The sequence below is a fragment of the Pagrus major genome, chromosome 5, assembly GCF_040436345.1.
Source record: "Pagrus major chromosome 5, Pma_NU_1.0".
Lineage (NCBI taxonomy): Eukaryota > Metazoa > Chordata > Actinopteri > Spariformes > Sparidae > Pagrus > Pagrus major.
The window spans coordinates 5,333,241-5,361,181 of record NC_133219.1 but is presented as its reverse complement, the minus strand read 5'-3'; the positions used below and the strand labels follow the sequence as shown (position 1 = coordinate 5,361,181).

Below are 27,941 nucleotides of genomic sequence, written 5' to 3'. Positions count from 1 at the left end.
CATATTTAATTTGATCTCAGTAACATATAGTAACATTTATTCAACAGATTGGTGTAGTGCCCGTGACTGTACGATTGCTTGGCCTCTGGTATTGCTTTCTTGAGAACTGCTTATCCAAAATACTTCACACTCCATGCTTAATATAGGATTATCAAAACAAACCTAAACCACCTAACAATAATTTTTTTCTATCAGTTAGTCTCGTTATTTTTTTTCCGACTAGTTGATTAATCTATCAGCTAAGTTATCGATTATTGTAAAGATAATTTTTTAATTGCTGACCTTTAGTTTACCCACAATAAATATCACAAACGTTCCTCATTAATATTTCAATATTTTATTTAATCACCTGTTCATCATCTCCTAATTTCCACATCACTGCTGTGTTATGATATTAATAATAACCATAGACTCTCTGTGCCAGATGCCCAATCAGAAAAATACTGGACATCATATTAAAAAGATTGCACATACACATAAATTAATTGAATCACTGAATGTCATAGAAACCCTTTCCCTGAACTAGAGAACTATTTTTTTTGCTTAAGTACTTGACTTAAGCTTGAAATGGTTATGACATGAATCTATTTCAACACAGGAGATTAGATGGAGCAAGGTGTGACATTAACCTTGCATTACCAACAGCAGCGATGCAGAAATTAATTTAACATGAGGGTAGTGGCAGTGGTTTCGGGTTTAACAATTGGGACACAAAAATGTTGCAAATGTTAAATGACATCCCGTCATGAGGAAACGGCATGCCCCAGCATTGTTTGGGCTGTTTTGAGTAGTTATTATAGTAGCCAGCAGGTGCAGGAAGGTTTTGTTGTTTTGCAACACAAGAAAAATATAATCACAAAAGAAACCAAAATATTCTGTGATCAATTATCTGTTCCAATGATTAACATGATTGCATGTTACCTCTCCAGAGCCAGAGCTCTGAACAGTAATCGGTAGACCTCTGGTTTTACACTGTTGTAACCTGGCTCAGAGCTGCAAACTCGGTTTCACTTTCAGCTGTTTTGGGGACTTCTTCTGCCATCTGTTCTCTATGGCTAAAGTGTGGTCACCACATGGTTGATTGATTACACCTTTAGCAGTGTCTGATTGGTTTTAACATGTGTTAAGCTATTAGAACTTATCTTCTTTATAACTGCTAATGCTTATATTTTGCAGGGTGAGTGGTAGTTGCGTCTTTAGAGTACAGGTTGTGACACTTACTAAACTTGTGGCTGTGTGGTTCGAAAATATAACCCATCAACTTTGTTTGGACGGCAAGTTCTCCAGTTCCAATCCTCATGATCAACCGTGAAATGCATTAAGGCATTCAGGCAATTCATTTCACCATGATTGATTTCACCTGTGTGATTATAAACACGTTTTCATTAGTAACAATGATTTAATCCCTGCTGTGCTGCTTTGTTTAGATACATTTGGATACAAACTTAAGTTAACGCTTGATCATCACTTGTCCCTTCTCAGGATTTCCCAAACCAATTCTACAGGCAGCCTGGCAGCCTGCATGATATTCTGAGGTGAGATTACATTGGCCTTCACACTACATTTCCTATCATACTTTCACTTAGGAAAACAGGATAAGTTGCTATCATGACAAATGGCTCTGAAACCACCATGTAAAACTGACCAGTACAGCACTGCTGGTTTCATTTTGTAACTTTCAGTCTCTCTTTTTTAAGCCCAGCATCAGTAATTGATGATAGTCATTCTACAATTTATTGATGAGATTCATTACTATATGTAAAGTGGCTATAAAAAGTATTCACCCCCTTGGATGTTTTCCCATTTTATTGCTTTTATAAATGGAATCATGGTCAATATAATTTGGCTTTTTTGAGAACAAATTTACAAAAGAAAACTCTTTAATGTCAAAGTGAAAATAGATTTCTACAAAGTAATGTCGATTAATTAAAAATACATAATGTAAAAAAAAGTGATATTCACCCCCTTTAAAGTGACTGACCTAATTCAACAGAGGTCCAGCCAACTGGTGCTAGTAGCCTTACAGTTAGTGAAATTGAGATCACCTGAGTTCAGTGAATGTGTCTCAAGTGATTGTAGTGTAAAGACACCTGTGTCTGAAGGTCCAGTCACTGGTTGATCAGTACTCCTAGAGACAATTACACCATGAAGACAAAAAAAACACTCTGTCAAAAGGTTATTGAAAAGTATAAGTCAGGGGATGGATAAAAAAACATTTCCAAGTCACTGAACATCCCCTGGAGTTCATTTAAATCCATCATTAAGAAATGGAAGGAATATGGCACATCTGTAAATCTGCCGGCAGGCCGTCCTCACAAACTGAGTGACCGTGGGAGAAGGAGACCAGTGAGGGAGGCCACCAAGATACCTATGACTACTCTGAAGGAGTTAAATGCTTCAGCAGCTGAGAGTGGCAAAGAGAAAAAAGAGACTGTTGAAGACAGCTCATTAAATCTGGACTAGAGTTCACCCAAAGGCATGTGGGAGACTCCAGGGTCAACTGGAAGAAGGTTCTTTGGTCTGATGAGGCCAAAATGGAGCTTTTTGGCCATCAGACAAACACTGTACATCACTACAAAACACACTATCCCCACTATGAAGCATGGTGGTGACAGCATCATGCTGCGGGGATGCTTCTCAGCAGCAGGCCCTGGAAGGCTTGTAAAAGTAGAGGGTAAAATGAATGCAGCAATATATAGGGAAATTCTGGAGGACAACCTGATTCAGTCTGCAAGAGAACTACAACTTGGGAGAAGATTTATTTTCCAGCAAGACAATGGCACTAAGCATACAGCGAAAGCTACACACAAATGTTAAAAGACAACAAGATGAATGTTCTGGATTGGCCCAGTCAAAGCCCAGACCCCAATCCAATAGAGAATTTGTGTCTGGACTTGAAAAGGGCTGTTCACGTCTGATCCCTGTGCAACCTGACAGAGCTGGAGCAGTTTTACAAAGAAGAATGGAGTAAAATTGCAGTGTCCAGATGTGCAGGCCTGATTGAGATCTATCCACACAGACTCAGTGATTGCAGCCAAAGGTGCATCTACTAAATATTGACTTGAAGAGGGTGAATACTTATGCAGTCACTTATTTTACATTGCAATTTTTTTATTAATTGACATTACTTTGTAAAAAAAATCAGATTTCACTTTGATATTAAAGAGGGTTTTTTTTGTACATTTTAAGGGGGGGTGAATACCTTTTTATAGGCACTGCATCTAATCTGTACCACCTGTGTATTTTCCTCCTCCGTGAGATTGTGTCCTGCTGTGTTTCTTCCAGGCGCTTTGTGAAAACCAGTCGATGTCCTCTGGTGTTCATAGTGTCAGACAGTCTGCGTGGAGACAGCGGCTCGGGTTTTCTTTTCCCCAAAGACATCCAGGATGAGCTGGACATCAACAGCATCAGGTTACAAGAGATGCACACTCCTGACTATGACAGGGATGTTAGACCTTCATGATAACCCCAATCAGACCCCACAGACCTATGTTCAATACAGTTCAGTCCCCACTGTGGACTGATGAGAGAAAATCGTTCCCAGACATTCCTGGCCATATTTACTTTGGTTGGACAGTAATATGGTATTTAGAAATGGCAACCGTGTCCCTTTTCATTACCGTTATTAAAAAATTCACACAATGTGTGAGTGTATATAATGCACGTAAAGAGTGTGCTTCCAGCAGCACCACTGTCTGTTTGAAGATGCTATAAAAGTGATGAAAGAACTTTTTGCTAATAATGTAATTTGTTAAATAAGGCAGCCTAAGCACATGCCCTCATTCAAATGAATGGGAAGACCTGTGTTTTCACCGCAACACCAGATTTGGTCTGAATGCAGCCTAACACATTTTATGCTCGATTTTATCTCCTCAACAAAGAATAAGCTGTAAAGTCTACTCCTCTTCCAGAGGACCAGCCACTGTCAGTATCTACAGTGGATGTAAGAGAAATCCTGATAAGAGTCATTTGAAAAGGCTGCCGGTCCAGATAATAGACTTGGCTGTGGACTACAAAACATGTGCCAATCAGATAGCTGAGTCATCACTGACATTTTTAACAACTCACTCTCACAGGAGACTATTTACACCTGTTTCAAGACAGCCATCATCATCCTTGTACCTAAAAATTCTCAAGTGTCTTAATGACTACCCTGTGGCACTCAACCCCGTGTTTGGAGAACCAGTTCCCATCACATCAAAGACCTGAATACATCAAGACATAGTTGTGCACAGAGAATGATCTCCTACTAAATATCAGGAAAACCAAGGAGCTTATTGTTGCTTTTAGAAAAAAGGAGGGAAAAATACATACTCACCTGTCTGCATCAAAAGATACAGAAGTATCCATTGCAATACCACCAGACTATGGAGCAGCTTCTTTGCTCAGGCTGAGACTCCTGAACTCTCTGTCTGCACTGCACTCTATAAAATAGTTTGATCTGTTTAGTTTTCTCTTATGTAGCATAAATGACTTAAACTCAGTTTTGTTTTACAACCCTGGTGTTGCAAAATGACAAATAAATCAACCTTTAATGGTTTACCATGCATGCCTTTTATAGTACTGGTAATTTCATCACCACTTAATGCCTCGGCCTGAATTTGTTCATGCTGATATGATTAGTGTCTAAGAGGATAGATGATTTGAAAACCGGCCTTTATTTGGCAATTCTAGGTAATCAAATGCAGATTAACAGGATATTAAATAAAATTGTTCATCTACTACGTCAAAGGGTGCCTCTCTGAACATTGTTTTGTTTTTTGTCTGCTCCAGTTTTAATCCAGTGGCTCCAACCACAATGATGAAGGTCCTGAGTCGAATTTCAGCTCTGGAGGCAGGAAAGGTGAAAGGAAGCCTTGCAATTGTCAACACATTTTGGTATGAATATTTCCGTGTTTTTGATGATATATTTTTCCATAATTCTAAGCAGAGCTGTGGGATGATGCGCATGTCAGACCAGGCATTGTTGGAAACACTGTGTTCAGGAAGCTCAGGAGATATTCGCAGTGCCGTCAACAGCCTCCAGTTTTCCACACTCCCAGGTCAGGAGTAAATCCACACTACACTGCACCACACCAGACCACAGGGGTAGTCCACAGTGTGCACATGCACACAATGAAAATTGCCATAAATCCCTTTTGATTTTTAATGACCCCATGGCCCTCCAGACATATCATTGGAAAAGGGGCTGTGGAGGATGAAGACGGACAAACCTGTGACTTCACTGGGTAGAGCTGTTTCCAGAAGAAAACAGAGGAAGAAGTCCAAAGAGACAAAGGAGCAGGAAGAGGAGCAGGCTATTGGAGGGAAAGATGCTTCTCTGTTCCTGTTCCGAGCACTGGGGAAGATCCTGCATTGCAAACGTGAGTCGTATCTCCAAGGTTACATATAAGCCTTTCCTCTTTTTTTGTTCCTTGTAGGATTTCTGCAATGGAAAGACCCAAGTATGGTCTGTGTATCTAAAGCCTGATATGTTATTGTTATATATGTTATGTTATTGTTATTTTTGGCGATATTCCAAAATCCAATGCAAAAATCCTGTAGGCTTTTTGTCAAGGGAACCAGGGCGATGCTAACTTCAGGGTTAGCCTACAAAAATATGTCATCCCTTCACCACACTATGTCAAAGACAGAGAAATAAGCCACATTAAAACCACATTAATCCGTGCACATGATCGCTGTAACATGAACTATACTGGTTATTTAACGTCACTAACAATTTATAGATAATAGATACTGTTCGGTTCTGATGCGGACCGAAGTCAACACTTTGATAAGCCCTGCAATAAAGGATGTCTGAATCTCTGATTCGCTGAATGACCTTTGTGCCAGTTGCTTGTTTGTCTTCCTGCACACATGATAAGCGTCTGGGAGTGTAGCTGCAGGCTACCAATCAGCTCGCTGTGTCCACTGTGTTTTCTAAGTGTTTTTCTTTTCCTTTGGATGCGCGCAGAGTGCATTTGATTTCTATTGTCAAAATGAAAGGCTCAAGTTGAGCGATTTCGATTCATGACACCCCTAGTGACCACAATAATAAGAAACAACATTGACTAGTGTCACAACCTGAAGATAAGGAATATGAAATGCCAAAGACTGGAAACCAGAGACTGTATTTAAAGAGCTATGCAATCCAGATTAATAAAGGAAGATGTACATAAATGGAAAATGGTTATCACAAACCATATTTTAAAAAAAAATGTCATTATGTACATAAGTTCTCATTGTATATGTCCTCTATTGTGGAAGAATAACAATAGAATAAGTCTATGCTTAAACCTGTCCAAAATGCCGTACATAAAGAAATAGTGCTTAAACTACCCAGGTAATGGAATAATTTAGTGCAGTTTTTTGCCTTTTAAAGATGTTCTTAAACTCCTCCTAGAAGGTTAATCCACCTCAAACTTAGTCAGCATAGATAAAAGACCCTAATGATGAAAATTTTCTACCTTTTAGTTTTCATTGAATGTCAGTGCAGTGAGTTTTAATATTTCAGAGTGAAACAGGAAGTTGCTTCACCTCTTCTGCATATTGTTAAATTTGCCCCAAACTTCATATGTTTGAGAAGAGTCCCAACCTGAAGACATCTACATGCAAATATTCAGTTTTGGTTAGTGCCACCTACTGGCAACAGGAAGTGTTTGATACTTTTGTTTATTCCTCATAGCTGATTAGGTCCAACTCAGTTCAGAGCTGCACTGTGGCTTTGGTTGATCAAACATGACAGTTCTTCAGTCATTTCAAGCGACACAGATGCAAATACTTTGCATGCTTAGTTTTTTGTCATCAACAGGAAGGAGTGATGAAGGTGATCATGCAGCTGAGTGTGGTTCTGGAGCTGGTCTACCATCTCACCTGTCTCATCATCACAGAGCAGAATTACGATTAAACCCAGAGGTACAAACGTGCTTTTTGTAGCTCTAACGTGTAACAACATGCCTGAATGTCCTTTTAGTCTTTGTGAACAATTAGAACTCATCTGTCTGTTTCTTTTAGTTGGTTGTTGAGCGTTCGCACATATCTGGAGAGTTCTTCAACCTGTACCTCCAGCAAAATTACCTGGACTTCTTCTCTGAGGTGGACGATGTGGACCGAGCCAGCGAGTATCTGTCTGATGCTGACCTCCTCACTGCTGATTGGACGGTCAGTCTTTCCCTAGACATGAATAACAAATAGGAATAGTTTGATGATTGAATCTGGACCAAAGTGCTCCTGTTGTTTGCATACATATTATTGCATACATATTTAAGGAGCCGTTTTCACATGATTGTAGCATACCACCAGTTTCATGCCCCTACCTACCAAAGCTTATCAGACACCACAGCACAGGTCTGTGATACAGTGAGACAGGATTTTACACCTCTGAAAACAACTTACACCTCTTCCTGTGTAGTAGGTAGTACTACGATGGAGAATTACAAGTAGTAATAGGTAGTGGAGAGTGAGAACTTGAATGTAGTAGTTTATTATTGATATGTTGCCCATATGTTTCCAATACAGCCCATGTTGTATTGACTTTTAACAGTAATCTGTCGTGTCTGTTTAATGGGCTGTGCTGTGCTGTTCTCAGAGTCGCAGCACCATGGGGGATTATGGATCTTCACTCGCCACCAGGGGGCTCCTTCACTCCAACTTGCGACAAGTGTCTGTTGGCTTCAGACCGCTGCACAAACCCAACTGGCTGCTGGTCAACAAGAATGTAAGACACTTTGGGGCTGCTGCTCTGTTATTAGCTCAGCCGTGGTTGAAGGTTTAACACTGTTTAAACATGTTGTCTTGAACAACAGCACTTTTTTAACAGTTTAAAAAAAAAAAATTTTTAAACAAATTTACAGTTCTGTTCAGGAAACATGTAAGCAACCTATAAATTACAACAAACACAAACAAACAAACAATCGAACGAAGCTGTCAAACATTCTCTGTATACATTAAAACTTATCTATAGGCCCCCCAGGCCGTATGTTTGACACCCCTACCCCAGATCTTCCTGGCCTCACCTAAAATTGGCACTCCATGTAGGGCTGATAACTTCACTGCACAGCAGCTGCTTGTACAGACACTAAGGCCCAGGGACGTGCACATGATTATAGAGGGGCAGGGGCTCAAAGTCAGAAAAGGGCAGTATGTGCGCGCGTGCATAGCGCGCACCAAATTTTTTTTCAGGCCTTAGTAACACAATATGTAGATTAATGTAAAATTAATAAACAAAGTAGCTACTTATAGAAAGCTAACTACTTAGCTGTGTATCCTGTGTAGCTGTGAGTGATATGCAATTGTAATTTATTTTAGTAGCCTACAGTAGTAGTAGCAGTAGTAGTTGTAGTTGCATGAATGCAAATGTATTCATGCAACTACAACTACTACTAGTATTAGCCTACTACTAGTACTACTACTACAGTAAGCCAGCATATAAAATGGTACAGTATCATTGCTGCTTGGTCTCACACACACACACACACACACACACACACACACACACACACACACACACACACACACTCACATAGCTAACGTAGCCTGAGACCTATATTAGCTAGACTTCCGAACTGCTAGGCTAAAACTAATATGATATTTTTTCCATGGTTGCACACTAGCACAGCTTGCATAACAAAAAGAAAATCATGGGAGGGCAAGTGCAAACTAGAAATACAGGCTATACATCTAAAAATGTGACAAAACCAAGAAATTACTACTGTGACTGCTACTGTGAATGTTAGTAGGAACAGCAATGTTTACAACAGCAAAGTCACAATAAAGTCAATATCTGGAAGAAGTTTAAGATTTGTGGCAAGATAAACAGCCTACACAGACAGCTGTCATATTAGATTATTCTTAACTCTCATTAACAAGCACGAATGGGTGCTTTTTTGAAATATGACTCGTATTTAAGCACGTTGAATAAGTGGAAGGCGACTTGTTAGCCCCCACAAGGAAGTTATGTTAATGGATTTATAACTCACAAAGGTTCAGGTCGCTCCACTGTCACGTCTCATCTATGTGCGTGGTGGACTTCTCTCTCTCTCTCTCTCTCTCTCTCTCTCACTCTCTCTTGCTCGCTCTCTCGCCCTCGCCCCTCTGTGAGAGACAGAGCTGAGCCGCAGCGGACAGAGAAGTGGCTTTAGGCTCAACACACACACAACACCGTATTACAAGGAAATGCGTATGGTAGATAAACGTGGCGTTTTTATACCGCCGTTTCTTTTTTACATCCCTTTGTAACAAAAAGGGCACTTTTTAATATGAGGCAAAAAGGGCAGGGGCTCAAGCACCCCTTGGGCCCTATGTGTGCACGTGCCTGCTAAGGTCTGGAACACTTTCAGAAACTTGATATGTAAATATTTTTCAGCTATTCATTTGAAATATATATATATGTATATGTGTGTATATATATATATATATATATATATATATATATATATATATATATATATATATATATACATATACATATATATATATATATATATATATATATATATATATATATATATATATATATATATATACATATATATATACTAATGTGTATGTGGCCTGTAGGAGTAGACTGTATATGGTGAAGTTAATCAGACTGTAATGAGACTGATGTTGTCTCCGTCAGCACCGGGAGAACTGCCTGGCTGCCCAGTCTCTATTCAGAAGCTTCTGTCTGACACCAGTCAGCCTGCAGACTGAACTGCTGCCTTACCTGGCAAAGCTCAACAACCCTATGAGGAACCAAGGTACAACACACATACACACACACCACCCACTACACACACACACACACACACACACACACACACACACAAACATTTTTATGTGTTTATTTTCCAGTTGAAGTACAAATGTTTTTTTCAGCTGCTATGATGAACTGCCACATTCTCAGCATGCCTTATTACAGCATGCCAATAATGTTCACCACTGGACATCTAAACAATATAGCAAAGCCTATATTGTCTAACTTTAAATGCTTCCAGATAATTGCTGTATGGTATTTTTAGGTGACACTTGTTGTCATGTTGCTCTGTGGTTGCCAGTTCACACAATGTGTTGATAAAGAATATATTTTGACTGTCAGCAAAGTAAAGTAATGTGCTACAATGACCCTTAAATCCTATTTGCTTTGATAATTTGGCGTCTTACCATAATCAACAGCACTTTCAGACTCATTTGAATATGAATGTCTGTTGATAGAGTTTCTGATGTTTCATTAATAGAAGTGTGCTCCACTGTCTCCCAGCTCAGATAGCTTTTATCCAGGACGTGGGTCAGATGTCACTGAGGAGGTTCCCTGGCAGGTACAGATTCTGTCTTCCATTAATGTTGTTAGATTCAAATGTATCTGTGAGTCACGGTGACTCCTGATGAAGCCGGAGGGGTGACTTGCAATCCAAAGATGCAACCAGCCTTTACAGCAGCAGTCCATACTGGGGCGGCACCATTCTCCTAATCCATGATTCAATGTGTTTTTTAGTTATTAGGTCACAATTTGATTCAGTTTTCCGTTTTGTTTTGTTTTTTTGTCTCAGTATGGATGGCTATGCTATTGTTAGGGTCACATCTGTATTTGTTAAGATTAACAGATCATTGGTATTAAGCACTGACAACTGTTACATTTTCGAATTCTTCTTCAGAACGAATAGGAATATTTTACAACAACAGTAAAAAGCAAATTAATAAAAAAAATCTCTGAGAAAGGTTTCAATCATGAAACTGAATCGAACTGAGCTGAACTGGTAACATTCCCAAAGAAGTCCATACTGTCCTCTTGACAGAAGAGAATGGTAGAAAATCTGAAATGATACGAGGACCACAGCTGGAATGAAACCAGGAATGTCACCAGTACACAGTGTTTCCTTCACATGTGATCATTTGATTCCAACAGCTAAAATAGTACTGAATGTTACTTGTCAAAATAATCTCACAAAAATAATTGTAATAACAATAACTAACACTACACTACTGATGAATTACATAATCATAATAGTAGTTCATAGAAAACAAACACTATAATTACCACAGAATTCAGTGTACATTTGTCTTTATTGTTCTGGACTTTATGTTGTGTGTGTGTGTGTGTGTGTGTGTGTGTACAGATCCAAACTGGAGGCTCTGACAGACAAAGAGCCGGGCCAGCTGAACACAGACACTGAAGAGGAGGAGGAGGAGGAGGAGAAAGACGAAGGTAAGGGTGGGACTGAGGAGCATCTGCCAGCCAGTCAGCCCCAACCGACCACAAACCAAGTCCTTTCTGATGAGGAGGAGCTTCTCATAGAGGAATACACCAGTGACTAAAACACTCTGCTCTGCTGCACTGTTTCACTTTTTCATCATCACGTTGTTTTGTTGTGTATGTGTGTGTACATAATTAACAAAATGAGTTCTGGGATCAGTTTTTGACATGAGTAAAAGTGCACATGTTACTGTTACAAAGTTGGTACACTTTTTTCATTAGTGTGACTTGCAGCCCTTCTTCATGTCGTGATGACTGTGATAATAATTCTGATGTTACGAGTTCTTTTTGCTCATTAAAGTGTCATTTGTTTTTGTTTTTATGATCATTTTTCAACCCTGTTGTCCCTGTATCTTATTACAAGCTCATAATACAATGCAGTCATCAGGATTAATTGTAATAATCTCCAAAAATGTCCCATAACAGTTCAGTTCTACCATCTGAAATGTCTGGTGTGATGTGTACATGTATGTTCAGCACTTGTTTTGTTCTGCTGAGTGACGTCTGAGCCTGTAACCTGTAACGGAGAACTGTCCAAGAATCAGCCTGATCTTTAACTGACATACTTTCTTATAGACAGAATACAAGAAATATTACATTAATGCTTATTGAGAGATATGTTGTTCAAACCCAAAAAAGCTTGCTAATAAAAAAAAAAACAATGTGTGAATGGCTGATCATGGGGCTCTTTACTTGAACATTATCCTGTTCCTACACTCTCCCCTCACACACCCATTCATCCAATATTGACTCAACAGTTTCTCATGAAGCTCTTTTAAATATCCCCTGGTGCTGGTGACTGACTGACTGACTGCCTTACTGGAACTCACTCTGAAAATCAAGAAATTCTGTCATGTATTTTTAACAAGTATATTTTGAAAATGGTATTTTATTCATAATGCAGACACGTTTTAAATGACACTGTTTCTGTCATACATTACATGTGGTATTTAATTTGATGTATCTGTACAAGAAAACGTTACAGAGAGTCATTTCTTAATCGAGTAAGGAAGCTGGTTATTACTTGGTCTTTGTCCGAACAATATTGAGATCGTTTTGGAGATATTGACCGGAAGGAGTCGGTGGTATAGCTGTGAGCCTGAGGCTGCTGCAGGTGAGCAGTGCACGCGGCAGGTGGAGGAGGGCAGGCAGGTGGACGGTGTGTTCGTCACGCGGCTCTGAGTGGATCAATATGTGGAACCTGTTCCTGCTCCCACTTCGTCGGTAAAACTTGGATAACATTCACTGAACTTTGTTTTTATCCAGGTGTCGGTGGAGGCGCTAAAGATTCAAGGAATATAAAGTTTGCGTCCAAGTTTCAGGTAAGAGGAAGTAATTCATATAAAGCGAACAGGCCTGATCACTGACATTAACATCTGCGGGCTGTAGTGACGTCATCTGGAGACGATATGATCCATACTGACACACAGATACCACTGTATTGATTAGAATTAGTTCTATAAATGATCAAACTACCAGCAGGCAGTTTTACATCACGTGACGAGCGTTTTTCTGTTGTCTCGTTCACAACTTTCAACAGAGAGTTTTTCACCATACTGACCGTATATTACTGACTGTATACTACTGACTGTATATTACTGACTGTATACTACTGACTGTATATTACTGACTGTATACTGACCGTATATTACTGACTGTATACTACTGACTGTATATTACTGACCGTATATTACTGACTGTATACTGACCGTATATTACTGACTGTATACTACTGACTGTATATTACTGACCGTATATTACTGACTGTATACTGACTATATTACTGACTGTATACTGACTGTATATTACTGACTGTATACTACTAACTGTATATTACTGACTGTATACTGACTATATATTACTGACTGTATATTAGTGACTGTATATTAGTGACTGTATATTACTGACTATATATTATTGACTGTACATTACTGACTGTATATTACTGACTGTATATTACTGACCATATATTACTGAATTCTATATATTACTCTCAATGCGCCTCTTCGTGTTCTGCTCTTGATGTGCCCTCTCTTACCACTACACTTGCTTTGGTCTCCTCATACTGACTACTAGGAACAGATGTTCAACATGTCCTTTCTGGGTCCTTAGTGCTTTGAATTAAGTGGCTTTGTATTTAGTAATTACAATAAGCTTTAGTGTGTGTTTTCCACAGGCCCTAGCACAAACAGCTGTTGCATATGTTTTGAGACGTCAGCAGGAACTAAATTCCAATAGATGGGGATTAAGGTTGAAAATTGGCAAAGTTACCCTTTAAAGGAGCAATGTTGCTTTTATAAACCCTCTTGGAGGATGATGTATGACTCCCAGATTCTACTATTGTCATATGTCATATTCCATATTAGCAACAGCTTAAATTTAATGACTTTGAGCATCAAATTAAGTTAGTTGTCTAATATTTGGTGAACAGTGTGGCTCAACCCCCATTTGCTCGGAAAGGACTCACTGGAGGGGGGCTTTAAGGGATAGTTACCTGGGTGTAAATGGTTGAAATATCTATAATCTCTGATAGTTGATTATTTATATCATCTCATGGCATGCAATATACTGTATATGATTGTTTCTTTTGGGTTAACACATTTGAGCAAATCGATATGTACATAATTCATTCACAGTATGGTGAATGTAATGCAACGTTTAACCTGGTGCAGATGCAGGTCAGTGAGGCCTGCCGCCTGGATGATGACATGGCGGATGGGGACCTGGGTGACGGAATGGGCTTCAGATCAGCACCCAACTCCACAAAGAAGAAGAGCCAAAGCTTTGCTGGTATCACAGAGATCCAGATGCCAGCAGCAGAGAGGCGCAGGTGCGGGAGCCAGACAGGAGAGGTAGCTTGGATCCCTGGACTGATGACTGCAGAGACACAGCAGAGATCCTTTAGGAAGCTGTCACACTTTGGTAAGGACATCTGTCTGGGTGTCTATCGTATATATATGTGTAAAGGTATGTATGTACTGTATATATATATATTGTGTACAAATGTACGTACACTAAAAAGATATTTTGATTTATAAAACCTTGTGTCCGCCTGGAAGTGTAAAATGTTCTTTTATAAATCCCAACTTGGAAATGTGCGCACATGGATCAGCCTCAAATCCGGCCCTCTCCACACCCACATGAAACCATAAATGATCAATGCAAAGGGCCTTATGAATGTTAATGCATGGGAATTAGGCTGCAGATCTATGGTTCTTTACAGTGAATCATGGGCACAACCGAAACAAAGACAGAAAAGGAGTAATTTCTTGGTTAGGTGGAGGTTAAATAACACATACATTCTTTCATTCTCTTCCTCTAGCAGTGTGAAGACAGTGAAAGTCCTTGCATCCATCAGCAATAGGCAGAGATGGCACCGAAATAATGATATGTTTACAGTGATCAGACTGACTGCTTCACTTGACAAAATGATTGCGACAATCAGTGTCCACCCTGAGATACCACTTGAAAAAGGAAGTTTAGTAGAATGGAATAAAGTATTTTTGATTAGGACTCACATACTTTCAACACATTTTGAACCCTCTCAGGTTATTAAATTGACTCGTCCAACTCTCTCTTATCACTTATACCTATTGTGAAACTATCTGGATATGTCGGAGGGACAGTTTTCCCTCTCTTTATGGTATCATCTGAATTAACTATCTCTTTACAGGTATGTGTCTCAGTAGTGAAAATGGACATTGTACCATGTGTCAGTCCATTTCCTCAGTGCTGCCCCTATCACCATCCGCCAAACATTGGGGAAACGTTCACCCCTGGTTTGTAAATCCATATGGGGAGGGAAGCAAACATGTGTCAAATTAGTCACATTACATCCTGATAAATCATTGTATCAGGGGTTTTAAACATTATTTGTCATTTGTACTAAGACCTCTCTTAACCTGGTTCAACCTTGATACTACTGTTTGTTGGAAATATATAGACCAAGCTTCCCCTGCATGATCAGCAGACTTAGTTTAGTCTGCCTTACCACTTGAGCATGTCAAACTTCGTCTTGGTCCTATTATAACTTTTCGTCCATGAGTATGCAGAAAGCAAAAAGAGGCACAACTCAAAAGTAGAACCCTAACCCTAACACAGCCCAATTACTCATAATCAGTCCCTTCTCTCAGGTGCTGACCCACTTTTATCTCTGATATGAAGATGAAGGTGTTCATGTTCTAGGAGACATCTGTAATAGTACTGGTCTACGTTCTAATGGCTTGTGTATTACATTTAATATACCTGCTGCATCATTTCCCTGTATCTCCTCCATGAAGGCCAATGGGTTCCCTCAACTCACCACATACTTATCTTGCACCTTATGAAACTTAATTCTTCTCCAAACTGTGATCACTGCCCAGACAACTAGATTTATTCATTTATGCACATGTTTTGGACTGTGGAGAGGTTGCTCAGAAATGATGGATGGGGGTGGACAGGTATATACAGTCATATATTGTATATTTTGTGATGGAATGAGTTGAACACAAACTACTTTGTCACAAAAAACATTCATGAAGTTTGGTTCAGTAATGAATTTTAATATAGGTTTTATGAAATTGTGAACAAATCGGCTGGGTCAAAAATATACAAACAACAAATTGAATGATCAATTTTAGTGATTATAGAAATGTTGTGTGAATCAAATGTTCTTTGTAGCATGGCCTCTTAACTTCTTCTGAGTGATTCTGATTGATAACAGCTGGTGACTTTTCTGGGCCCATTTTAATAGGACATGTTTGATACAGCCATTAGACCCAGCCACAAACACTACAATGGGAAAGTCTAAGGAGCTCAGCATTGATCTGAAAGAGCTCATTATTGAACAAGTCAGGAAAGTCACATTTCAAAGCAGTTACAGGTCCCAAGATCAACTGTACAAACAACTGTTTGTAAGTATAAAGTGCACTTCAGTATTGATCTATAATGTAGAAAATAATAAAAATAAAGAAAAACCATGATTGAGAAGGTGTGTCCAAACTTTTGACTGGTACTGTACTGACCGTGGAATGTCCGATAAAATCAAATGGAAAAGTAAATGGAATGTAATGTATGATGAAATGGTCCATGTATCATTTGTTCATTTAATATTCAGATGAGAATCCAAAGTCAGAAAATGAACAATGATTCATTATTTCATTACACTTTGTTTTTTGTACTTCTGATTTAATGCATAGATCAAAAATAGGGAATTAAAATAAAAAAAATTCAAATTCAAATTTGATTTTGATATTCAATTTATCTGATTTGTAGGCCCTGCCCCAGTTATTTATTATGACTTTATTGACTCATACAGTACTTACTGGCTCATAAACTGCTCTGTTTACGGCGGTTTACAAGCTGTGGCTTTGCGGGTTAACACACTGATCTTTAAGGCCCTTCACTCGGTCTTCTGCTCCTCCTCTTGGGGTCACCTATCATCTGGTGCAGCTCTTCGCTGCAACTGTAGTATCTCTGGGATCGTTGGGTAGAGCGGACAGGCCGGATGGTGGTGCAGCAGCAGGGCAGCCCACCTCCAACATCCGGCCTGTCCGCTGTAGTGGCGGGGCAACTGGCTCAAAATCCGCTTCATCAGCTCTTGAAAACCAGAGGGAGGAAGGTCAGTGGGCCACAATGAATTAACTGTTTAATCACATCACAAAAGCGACAAGAATTACCTATCTAGCATGCTATTTAATATAGCACGCTAGATAGGAAATTGTATATTCAGCGGCTATCTGGGGTTAATGCTTGTGTTTTGCTTGCCGGTTAACACACTGACCATATAGGCTGTCACAGCTGCAGTGTCTCTGGGCTTATCAGGGAGGATGTGTTTACTTAATGACTGTGGGAGTCAATAAAGCCATGATAAATAACTTCTGGGTCACACAAATGGGAGAAATTAAATATCAAAATCAAATTTTTAATTCCCTTCCCGAGTATAAAATCAAAAGTATGAAAAACAAAGTGTTATTTGTTTTTTGTATCACATTCATTAAATAATGAATAAAGTCATATTTTTTAAAATTTTTTTAATTTTGAATTCTGAATTGAATATCAAATGAACAAATAATACACTGACCTGAAATCATATTAACCACTCATTGATGATGTAAATGTAAAAATATGCTGTCTGACCACAGAAAATGTTTAAATTTGATAGCAAAAACAAGAAAACACACACACAGATACATTTACTGTATATGACAACTAAATCACGAGTACACTTTCTGTGAATCAGCAGACCCCCTGGTTGAGCTGTCCAAAGATGAGCTGAAAGACAGACTGCAGGAAGCAACTGAGGTAGGTAAAGTGAAGATAAACTATAGTTGATATGACTTTGTCCACTTGACTCCATTGTGACAAACAGTAACTGATGGATCTGCTGTGCTGACAGGTGATTGACGTCTTGGGTTGTGAGCTGGAGGTGGCACATCGTTACTTTGAAGGCAAATATGAAGCTCTGAGGATCTTACAAGGGAAGGTACAGCAACACACACACTGACTACTGCATCACACAAGGGTGGCTAAATAAATAAATAAGTAAATATGTAAAACAAAACTAAAAACTGCTCTTTTTAACACAGGCCATTCTTGACAAAGCCACGGGTCACACGCAAAGTCTTTTGCAGAAAAGTGAGGAGAAGGCCAAAGCTCTGGAGAAGGTGAGTGTCAGTTCAGGCTGCTCAAATAAAAGCTTAGTTAGTTAGTTGGTTAGATAGATAGATAGATAGATAGATAGATAGATAGATAGATAGATAGATAGATAGATAGAAAGGCAGGCAGGCAGGCAGTTAACTGCTTTCCTTCTTATCAAAGACAAAAAGCAGCACAGCTGCATGCCACAAGAAATGGTGATAAAAAGAGACATTTCTCTGTTTACAGTTGCATTCTGACTGAATGCATTCCGCTTACTATGTAAATGCTATAACTCTAATTTTTTAAGTCTATCAGTCTTTTAGCTTTCATTTTTTAAATGAAGGAAGTCGTTGCTATAATTTTACCTCAAAGGACAGCCTTTGCAGTGTCCCACAATATCACCGGATCCACCTGTCCATTATTGTTGTTCTCCAGGTAAGTCTGTAGTTCGATTTTTAATCTTTTCTTTGAATCCTCGATTATTCAGCATACTTGTGTTAAGTCTCCATACTGTGTTTTGGGGTTCGCTATCCATGTGTAGTTTTAAGTACAAGCCAGAATGATCTGAAAGGTCTCTTGCGCCAGTCTTGCATTCTTTTAATCTATGTTTTTCACAGTTGTATGTAAGGAAATAGTCAATCCTTGAGTGGACCTTATGACAGGCGGAATAGAAGGTGAATTCCCTGTCCTTTCTATGAAAATTGCCATATATCTATCAACCCTAAGTCCTGCAATATCTTCTTTACCCAAATATCTAAGTGAGTTATTTTCCTTTTTTGACCAGTTGTATCCAATTCCGGGTTAATAATCATATTTAGATCCTCTTCACAAATGAGAACACCAAAGTTTCGCATTTAATACGAATGCAGTCGCCTCTTTATGGTCCAGTTTTCCTTTGAAAATTATGAATCTACCATTCTTTTCCTTAATCTCTGATATAAATTGGAAAATAATTGACTTTGAGATCAAAATTGCAACCCCGTGTTTGTGGGCACTTTTGTAAGAGGAGTAACATGTTTCTGAATCCCATTTTCTTTAGTTTTTCATGCTCAGAAGGAAGAAAGGTGTGTTTCTTGCCAAAATATAATATGTGATTTCTCTTTTTTTGCCTTAGCTATCATCTTTGCCCTTTTGATGAGGCTGGGAAGCCCATTTACATTGAGCCTGACAACTTGAAATTCCTTGCTACACATTGCTTACATTTATAAGACATTTCAACCCCTGTGCTTCTCCATTCTCAGACCTCAAAGTACAGCAAGAACAAGACTATGGATCTTGGTGTTGCATTATCTAGGGGCTAGCCCAAGCCCTTTGTGCCTGCTCAATGCCCAGTTCCACATTGGGTCTGATTTCCTCACTCAACTCAGTCCTAATGAGGTTCTCCACAAAGTCAATTATGGAGTGTCCTTCTAGATCCATTACTTTAGCTCGTAGAGTGTGTTGCATCTTTAGAAGCGAGGTCACCATGTCTCCATATCTGTGTGGAGTTGTTCAGCTTTGTCCAGCCTTTCGGTTGTGAGCTCGATTTTCCCTGCCGTCTCCTCGATCCTCTGGTTAATGTCAACCCTCAACTTGTTCACTTGTTTCTCAATGTCCGCCCGGATGTTGTTTTGAAAGTCGGATAGCTGTTTTGTGATATCGCTCTCAGTACTGCAGTCTCTCTAGCTAGCTTATTAGCCTGTGCTTCCTCGCTGCCATCTTCGTCTGTGTTAGTATTCTCTGTGGGTCTTCCCTATCCAAATCATCCCTTTCGCCTCGCCCTTGTGACTTATGACGACCGTTATCCTTTCCCCCTTTCATCTTCCACGTTGTTTAGGTGAATACTTATTGTAATAACTTACTGAATTAGGGGGATGTAACTGACCAGTAGACAGCCAACTTTTCATGCGTCCATCAGTGAATCGGCGCCAACAGAAGACCACTCTTTTGCGTCTTGATAGAAAAAAATATCTAATTTTATCTACCTGGGCGCATCTCAATTAACCTGGGCAGGCTGTCTTAGTAATGCTACTATATGAGAAACACTGTTCAGGTTTATTCTCCTTCTATGTTCATTAACTTAAAAACATCTCTCCAGTTACTCTTAAAAAACTAAATAACCATTTCCAGTCCACCCAACTTTCTGTAACTTCATTATCATTTCTTGTCTTTCTTTGTTTAATTTTCTGCGTGATTTGAGAATTTGCTCTACTGTCTCAGCCTGTTGGCAATGGTCACAAAGTCCAGTTGGATGTCCAGAAGGATAAAAAGTATGCTGTAAAGGTTGTTGTGCCCGATTCAAAATCTGCTTGTTGTTACTTGTTTTCATTAGGTTCCGCTACGTATCACCATGCCTACTCTGTTTTGGATTGAAAATAAATGTCTCCCCTTTGTTGAGTTATCCCAATGCTGTTTCCACTGTTGATTGATCTTTTTCCACACAATGCTTTTCTCCTCTGATTTTGCTAGCTTAATACTGACATCAACAATTCCTTTCTTGTGTGCTTCTTTTGCCAACTTGTCAGCGCTTTCATTTCCCAACACACCAGAGTGTACCGGGACCCACATGAATGACACATTCTTTCCTTGTCTGACTATTCTTGTGTTAGTGAACAAGATTTCATATAGCAGAAATTTCTGGCTGTAAAAGACATAATACTTGTAAGGGCTGGCACAGAACTTCTACTGCCATCAACATGGCATACAATTCAACAATGTGCACACTTGTAAACACAATCTGTTGATCTTCTGTCAAATCCCACATGGTAACTGCAGATCCTGTATTTGTTTGTGGGTCCTTTGATCCATCTGTGAAAATCTCAATACTTTCCTTATATTTCCTGTCCTTATAACGATAGTTACCAAAATTCTTATTACTCTCTTTTATTCTAAGCAATTGCAGGTCTACAATTGGTTGTATTGTTTGTAATGCCCAGACTGGTCAAACAGGTGTATTAAACTCCCTCTCATATATAATTTCACCTCCTGTCCAACCAAATCCCTTTTCATAGGATGATTGTCCCCATGCCCTCTTAGGTTGACCCAGTAATTGGCTACCAGTTCCTTCCTTCGTACCCACAATGGTATTTTACCTGCTTTGACTTGTAGTGCACAAACTGGAGAGGAGAAGCTGTGTCCCAATTCAGGGGCTGCATCCTTCGAAGGCCGCGTCAACCGTTGTTAAATGGGACGGTCTAGCCTTCAGAGTATTTCCTGGTTGCGTCACCAGATGTTCCCGCCCTTACCCTTACATCACGATTTCTGCCACCCAGGCCCGCGAAAGTGAAAATACGAATAAAAACAAAAAGAGGGAAAAGAAGGCCGCATTTGTGGTCTGCATTTGAAGGAGCCTTCGAATTGGGACAGACTTCGCACGGCGTTGTGATGTAATTGGCCTTCAAATGCGCCCTTCGAAGGATGCAGCCCCTAAATTGGGACACAGCTCTAGACAAACTCTCTCAGAACTCTATGTTATCCACATTTCTCCCTGTTTTCCACAGAGCCCCATCATCTGCAAACAGTGACCTCCCTTTATCAACTGCTATATTTAAAAATACATAATTTATCATGATAGATTAAAAAGTCCATTATTAAATTAAACATTTTCCCTCCCATTAGTGCAGTTTAATTAGGAGCGCCTCTTTCCATAACATATCATAAGCTTTTCCAACATCAAAGAATACTACAACCACTGTTTATTGTGCTTTCCTTATTTTATCTTCTAAGGACATCACTGGGTCCTTCCTTTCCTGAATCCACTTTGATATGTAGCCATCGTTCCTTTACTTTCCAATAAATACGTTAACCCCTCATCATTAATTTACAAATGTGTCATGTCAAGGCAATCAGTCTGTAGTTTCCAGGCCTACTGGCAACTTTCCCAGGTTTCCAAATTTGAATAACTATTGCTTCTTTCCAGCTCCCTGGCATTCTCTCCTCATCCCGCATTTTGTTATACAGCATCAATAATTTCCCCAGCCTACCTACATTTAGATGTTTTAACATGCTATAACATATTTCATCTCTACCAGGTGCCTGTTTTTGCCTTCCTCTGTCTCGTCAGTTATCTTCATTTCAACCACACTCCACACCTGTTGCCTGTTTGCTGATTACAGCTTGGGGTTTGTCAGTGTGTCCTTTAGGGGCAGTCAGAAAAACACTGTGGCATGCAAAAAGATTATTAAGAAAAAGTCAAGGTAAAAACAGTCAGTAATCTTAAACATGCAGCAAAATGATTTGTACAAATCATGCAACAAAAACTAAATTAAAACATGCATAAAACCCCATAACACTGGCCTTGTCACAGAAGAATAGATAAATAGATTTTTGTCAGGATCAGCATCAAATTGTACTCACTCTAAAGCTTAGGATCCATGCTTTATTCCCTGAGAAATAAACAATAATGTCACATGTTAAAAAAAAAGTGAGAAAAAAATCCTGGATCCGTCCCTTTATTCTGATTTACACCAGAAGTTAATGGCCATGACGGCCACGAAAACATGTTGTCAAGGAAAAGTCATGGGAGTTTACACCTTATATAAAACTAGATGCATGTGAACATGATTTATAAACCTGTAAAACAAATAAAAATATGCTAATTATGATGTGTTGCCTACGTCTCTCACAGGAGGTGAACAGCTTGCAGTGGGAACTCAGCTTCAGCCAGGTCCAGATGAAGAGGTCTCAGCAGTCCTGGGAGCAGAAATACAACAGGTTGGATTTACTTCACATACATTCATATGTCTGTTGTATTTCCATTGGTTTGTATTGTAACATTATTGTTGTTGTTGTAATCAGAATTTTGAATGAGAACAAGACTCTGACTGATAACCTGGAAGGAAAAGAGAGTGAGATCCAGCAGCTTCGAGCAGAAAATTCTGGTAAATAATGTAGAATCATTTTGAGGTGACCTAAACATGTCTGCACATATTATCTCCATCTGTGAAGTGAAGTGGAATAGTCTTGAAGGCAGTGACTCACAAAACCTTACTGTGTGACCCAATGTCAACCACAGTCAACAGACTTGACTAAATATTCTTAACCCAAGGTCCATTTACAACCTTTTCCAGAGCTTTCAACCACAGTGTCATGATGCGTGTGTTTTCAGCTTTAAGTCGGCAGTGCATGGAGCTTCTCTCCATGTTGGATGTGAAGGAGCAGAGAGCTTACCAAGGAACCAAACCTCAGTTCAGCCCGGAGAGGGATGCAAGTGTGCTGGAGGTGAGAGAGCACCAATCAATATCACAGAGAGATAGAGAGAGAGAGAGACAGAAGGATATTTAAAATCATGAGAATTAAGTCAAGAATTGAGACAAAGGCTTTACTTTTCAATTCAGTTACCTCACACACATTTAGCTGAATACATTTCCATAACACAGAATATAACTCTGGGAACCAAAGTAACCTGCCAGGTGGCCACAATGCAAAAATAAGCTGTACCCCACTGAGCCCTCCATTTCTTCCAGGGTTTTGAGTATTTTGACCACCCAAAAATGTTGGAATTTGCATGATGTAAGCACAATATTAACTGAAATAATGATATATTTAAAACTAGATTTTACACCCTTTACAAGTCAGGGCCTTTATACCAGGTAATAACACAGGAGTCATTGACACCCACTATTATATCAGGTTTTGTGACACTCATTGCTTTTAATTGGATGTAATCATTCCTTATTCATAATTTCATGATAACAGGTTATCTCAAAATGTTCTCAGTATATTTTAATAATCTGTAATGAAGTTAGGCCATTGGCTGAGGAAGAGCAGCTTTTAAACACAGAGTCCACTTCCCTTTGTCCCATTGTAGTCCTGTGCTCTGTCAGCATGGAACACAGTCCGCCCTTCAAGTGGAACAGCTTGATCCAGGATGTTGTCCTAGAGACAGTCTCTACAGGCATGTGGGCACAACAGTTTCTGATTCCCCATTGCTTGGCCTGCTGAGTCCATTCGTCCATTTCCTTTTCCTGCGACTGGACGTCAGCCAGGAGCAGCCTTAAATCCAAGCTGGATTAGCATGGCTCTTATGCTAACTCTCTTCCTCCTTGGTGCGGTCCAGTTGGTCAGGTTGGATGGTCGAAAGATGCCTTGGGCAGTGCTGGTTTCAAAGTCTGCTGCTCTTAATCCAAACCTGCGCTTTTTTCTCCAATGCTGATGAATGTATTTCTTTAATAGGCAATCAGCAATAAAGCTGAAGGAATTATGTGAAATTTGAAAGAGTTACCAGCCACTGCGTTTTCAGGGATTCAAGATGTTCTTTTCCTTATGTGTACCTGTATTTTTCCTTACACATTTCTTATGAACTTTTTGTAACACATTTTTTCCTCATGATTCCTCTGACAAATGTCATCTAAATTTTGCCATTTATATCTGATATGCCATGTTTTTCTGAACCAGGCCTCATATGCTGATTGTCAATCAGTTGGCAACACTGAAAGTAAAATTATGCTGAAGTAGCAGAACATCAGTGTTTCAGCTGTATATCTCAGATTGAAAACTGGCATGAGGTGATGTACATAAAGTATGCTTTAGTATCACTTGAATAATTTAGAACACATACATAGAAGTAAATTGATCTTCTCTCTGTTTTCCAGCTGGCAGTGTTGGGGGCCTGTCGGTGCCTTGGTACTGCTGAGGCTTGTCCATGCAGTCGGACTGCCGCTGCCAGCAGAAAGCAGCTCATCCAGCTACAACAGGAGGTAAACTACATCTACTATGTCTGTGCCAAAAATCTTTTTTTCTTTGCTCTAAAACCATTATTGATGTTCATGAGATGTTAACACCAATCCTTGTTGTTTTTATATCTGCTAGTCTTTATCTTGCTTCGTCAGGTATAACAAAAACAATTTTGTCCTTACTTAAGTGTTCAAACCGTGCAACTAAAGCTTGATCTATGCTTCTGCATTGAATCAATGCCGTACCTAAGGCAAAGCCTCTGTGTAGGTGCGTGACATGCACCTCCCCAGAAATGTAACTGCACGTTGCAGCGACACAGACATTAACGGCTGTGATTGGTCTGTTTGAAAGCATTGCAATTTCTGCCCTCTCCACAAGGAACTTAAAAAAGAAGGAAGTGTCATTATGTTACTGAATCTTGCTTTGGGGCCAGACTCTGGTGACAGCTGTATTGGAGTCAATGGGAGATGAATGAACAATAGATATATATCTATATGTATATTATTTATATAAATATACATTTGTAGGCTTTTGCATGGCTTTGTTAATTGATATATGTTAAAACAGGCGTGTGTGTGTGGTTTTGTGTTTTCCAGCTAGATGCTCAGTGTTCAAGGAGGGAGGAGGCGTTGATGGTAGCAGATGCTTTTCGCATTGCCTTTGAACAGCAGCTGAGGAAACGAAGCGAGCACTTCCTACTGCTGGCTGAGGCCAACACCATGAAATTCCATCATTACAAGGGTGAAGGCAAGTCTGCTATCAGCACGAGGTCTTGCCCTTAATCTATGAATTTTTAAACCTGATGCATGTACCTATAGTCGTACTGTCCTTAATTAGAGGTGTAGACCAGTTTAGTAATCATATGGTGCTTGCTGTAGTGAATTTGGAATTCCTCAACAATTAGAAAGTTTGTCAACTAAGTTCTAGGTTGAAAAAAAAAACTTTCATCTTAATTTAAACATGGATTTACTACCATATGACACACAGTTGGAACTCAAGTTGTTAAGATTAAATTGAATTTGAATCTGCAGACAGCACAGAAATTATCTGGCTCCCAAATGTGAATGGATCATGTAAAAAATATACACACAGGAAGAGGGATTTAGATGATCTTAAATGAAAAATATGTAACTTATGCCACTAGGGGGCTCTCTATCTATCTATCTATGGAGGGCCGGGCAGAGCGGGGGGAAGAGGTGACCTCCATTGTTGGGTGTTTACGCACAGTAGTGACTAACGACAAGAGCTGGAAGGGACATATACTTTACTTCATGAACAAACGTAACAAACGGCTAATGTAGGCCACAGTAAAGTAAGCTGGCTGTTGGAGGTGGATAATAAATTACCTGGAATAAACGGAGATGATTGCTTCACTTGTGGTGAATACACCACTAAAGGACCACCACTGCTGGTGAAAATCTATCTGACAATGTGACTCAGGCCCAAATGTTTCAGATTAGGTTATGTTTCAAAGTTTATTCATGTTGAGTTTAGTCTTATTTACCAATTTCCCCCAATCCCCAAAGTCATGACGGGTGACCGAATGAAACACACCACTACCTTGAGTAAACTCATGTATTTCTCTAGGTTTGAACATTATTGTAAACATTTGGATAATGTAAGTCAACATTATATAAAACAAAGGTCTAGTCATTTTAATGCAGAATCCTTACATATCATATCTTTATTAATGGATTTAGGTGCTTCTCAAACAGAAATCCAGAGTCCCCCGGTCAAAGCCTGGAATGTATTGTTGTTTTGTTCAACAGCGTCACTGATTTCCCCATAATAATAATCATTAATTTGAGATACTCATAATTCCCATTTATTGGAACCCTAAAAAAAAGAAAAGTTTTTTCCTTCCAGGTGTTAGCAGGAGTCCTCTAGTCAGTGTAAGCCAAAAGCTGAGAGGATTGCTGCCGTCCAGTTTGGATGTGAAGATGCCCGATGATCTTCTGGAGACTCTCTACAGACTGTTGGACTTGGTTAGTATATGGTCACAATAGAGACTGTATGACATTTATTTTGGATGTCCTTATTGGCAAAGTTACCCTTTAAGCATCATTGCTGTTGGTGGAACTAAATCTCTAAGAAGGTTATCAAGTACAACATGAAGTTATTGTTAATAGAATTTGTTTGTCGCCAGAGAGAATGTTTTTTCTCCTTAGTAACTGATGGTATATTTCCTGCTGTAGCTGAATGACAAGGAGGAGGCCTTGGCGCACCAGAGGAAGGTGAGCATCATGTTAGCGCACAGTGCTGAGAAGCTGCAGAGAAAGTTGCATCTGGATTCACATTGCCAGCCATCAGACCCATCATGGTCCAGGACCCCATCAAAGCAACCACAAGACCCATCAGAGAACCAGAGCCAGTCTCAGCGACCATCTGATACATCAGAGTCACTAGAGCTACCGGATTCCCAACTTCAGCCAGGAACACCACACTGCCCAGGAAAGAACAGGATTAATAGTGAGCCACAGGAGCTGTCTGAACCATCACAGACTACCATCCAGTCAATGTCTAACCAGGGCCATAAATCTTCCTGATGCTCACAGCTGACCCAGCAGCTACCGGAAACAAAACAGCCAAATGTGGTCTTCAGCGAGAAAGGGAAGTAGAGCTGAGGCGGAACAATAAAGTGGCGCCACTTACAAACTGGACATCCAGCCCCACAAACATTTTTACTGCATCTAACAAACACAGCTTTTACTACTAGGTTCAAATCTGCAAGATACACTGCCTGGACAAAAAAAGAGTCATCACTTGGATTTAACTAAGCAAATAGGTAAGAGCCTTCCATTGGATAATTACTGCTGTGATTAATGTGTTTCAGCTGGCAACAAATTGTTTAACCCTAACTGATGCAGTAAGTAGCTTCTCATTTCTTAAACAACCATGTCAGAAGACATATCCTGTGGTCCTGGAAAAGATGTTACTCTGTTTCAGAAGGGTCAAATTATTGGCCTGTAGCAAAGAAAAGATTACTGAGACTATTAAAATTGGGTTAAGAACTGTCCAACGTTCAACATTATTAAAACCTGGAAGGATAGAGGTGAACCATCATCTTTTAGGAAGATATGTGGATGGAAAAAAATCGGAGATCACATAAACGTTGTATAATAGTGAAAGTAAGAGCACAATGTGAAGAGAACTCAAGGGATTGGGACTAAACAGCTGTGTAGCCTTAAGAAAACCACTTATCAATGAGACTAATCTGAAAAAAAGGCTTCAGTTTGTTAGGGAGCATAAAGATTGGACTCTGGAAAAAGGTCATGTGGTCTGATGAGTCCAGATTTACCCTGTTCCAGAGTGATGGGTGCATCAGGGTAAGAAGAGAGGCGGATGAAGTGATGCACCCATCACCCAACATATGAAGATACGAGTGTCAAATATCAGTTTCCCTAAAGAACTTCTTAAACTAGGTGTCACTGACCTAGAATGAGGCATCGCTCTG

General features: G+C 39.5%; 2 protein-coding genes across 3 annotated transcripts in view; both read left to right on the top strand.

The window, feature by feature from the left end:
- The window catches only part of rad17 (RAD17 checkpoint clamp loader component), a 49,477-nt gene extending 37,595 nt beyond the window's left edge, over nucleotides 1-11,882 (top strand). The window contains exons 7-17 of one of the 2 annotated variants that reach the window (XM_073466888.1): nucleotides 1,483-1,535; nucleotides 3,286-3,411; nucleotides 4,774-4,843; nucleotides 4,931-5,042; nucleotides 5,169-5,363; nucleotides 6,791-6,894; nucleotides 6,994-7,140; nucleotides 7,568-7,696; nucleotides 9,599-9,719; nucleotides 10,220-10,277; nucleotides 11,076-11,882. In XM_073466888.1, the coding sequence (XP_073322989.1) occupies nucleotides 1,483-1,535; nucleotides 3,286-3,411; nucleotides 4,774-4,843; nucleotides 4,931-5,042; nucleotides 5,169-5,363; nucleotides 6,791-6,894; nucleotides 6,994-7,140; nucleotides 7,568-7,696; nucleotides 9,599-9,719; nucleotides 10,220-10,277; nucleotides 11,076-11,274 (1,314 nt within the window). In that variant the 3' untranslated portion in view covers nucleotides 11,275-11,882. Of the gene's footprint in view, nucleotides 1-1,482; nucleotides 1,536-3,285; nucleotides 3,412-4,773; nucleotides 4,844-4,927; nucleotides 5,043-5,168; nucleotides 5,364-6,790; nucleotides 6,895-6,993; nucleotides 7,141-7,567; nucleotides 7,697-9,598; nucleotides 9,720-10,219; nucleotides 10,278-11,075 lie in introns of both variants that reach the window. The other variant, XM_073466887.1, reaches the window with a different exon arrangement.
- A 622-nt stretch (nucleotides 11,883-12,504) lies between these two features.
- ccdc125 (coiled-coil domain containing 125) lies at nucleotides 12,505-27,404 on the top strand. The gene is made up of 13 exons (XM_073465440.1): nucleotides 12,505-12,534; nucleotides 13,885-14,134; nucleotides 16,665-16,814; nucleotides 17,436-17,497; nucleotides 17,592-17,678; nucleotides 17,782-17,859; nucleotides 22,440-22,525; nucleotides 22,610-22,692; nucleotides 22,920-23,032; nucleotides 24,406-24,510; nucleotides 25,084-25,234; nucleotides 26,354-26,472; nucleotides 26,683-27,404. Exons 2-13 carry the CDS (start codon nucleotides 13,885-13,887, stop codon nucleotides 27,031-27,033), a joined length of 1,635 nt encoding a protein of 544 aa, XP_073321541.1. The 5' UTR covers nucleotides 12,505-12,534; the 3' UTR covers nucleotides 27,034-27,404.
- The last annotated feature ends 537 nt before the right edge of the window (nucleotides 27,405-27,941 follow it).

Bases quoted from the DNA above. Each gene is read 5' to 3' on its own strand.
- ccdc125 (XM_073465440.1), top strand. From the start codon at position 13,885: ATGCAGGTCAGTGAGGCCTGCCGCCTGGATGATGACATGGCGGATGGG. The intron at 16,815-17,435 runs GTCAGTGGGCCA...TCTGTGAATCAG, and splicing joins TGAAAACCAGAGGGAGGAAG to CAGACCCCCTGGTTGAGCTG. The intron at 17,860-22,439 runs GTGAGTGTCAGT...CGTCTCTCACAG, and splicing joins AGGCCAAAGCTCTGGAGAAG to GAGGTGAACAGCTTGCAGTG.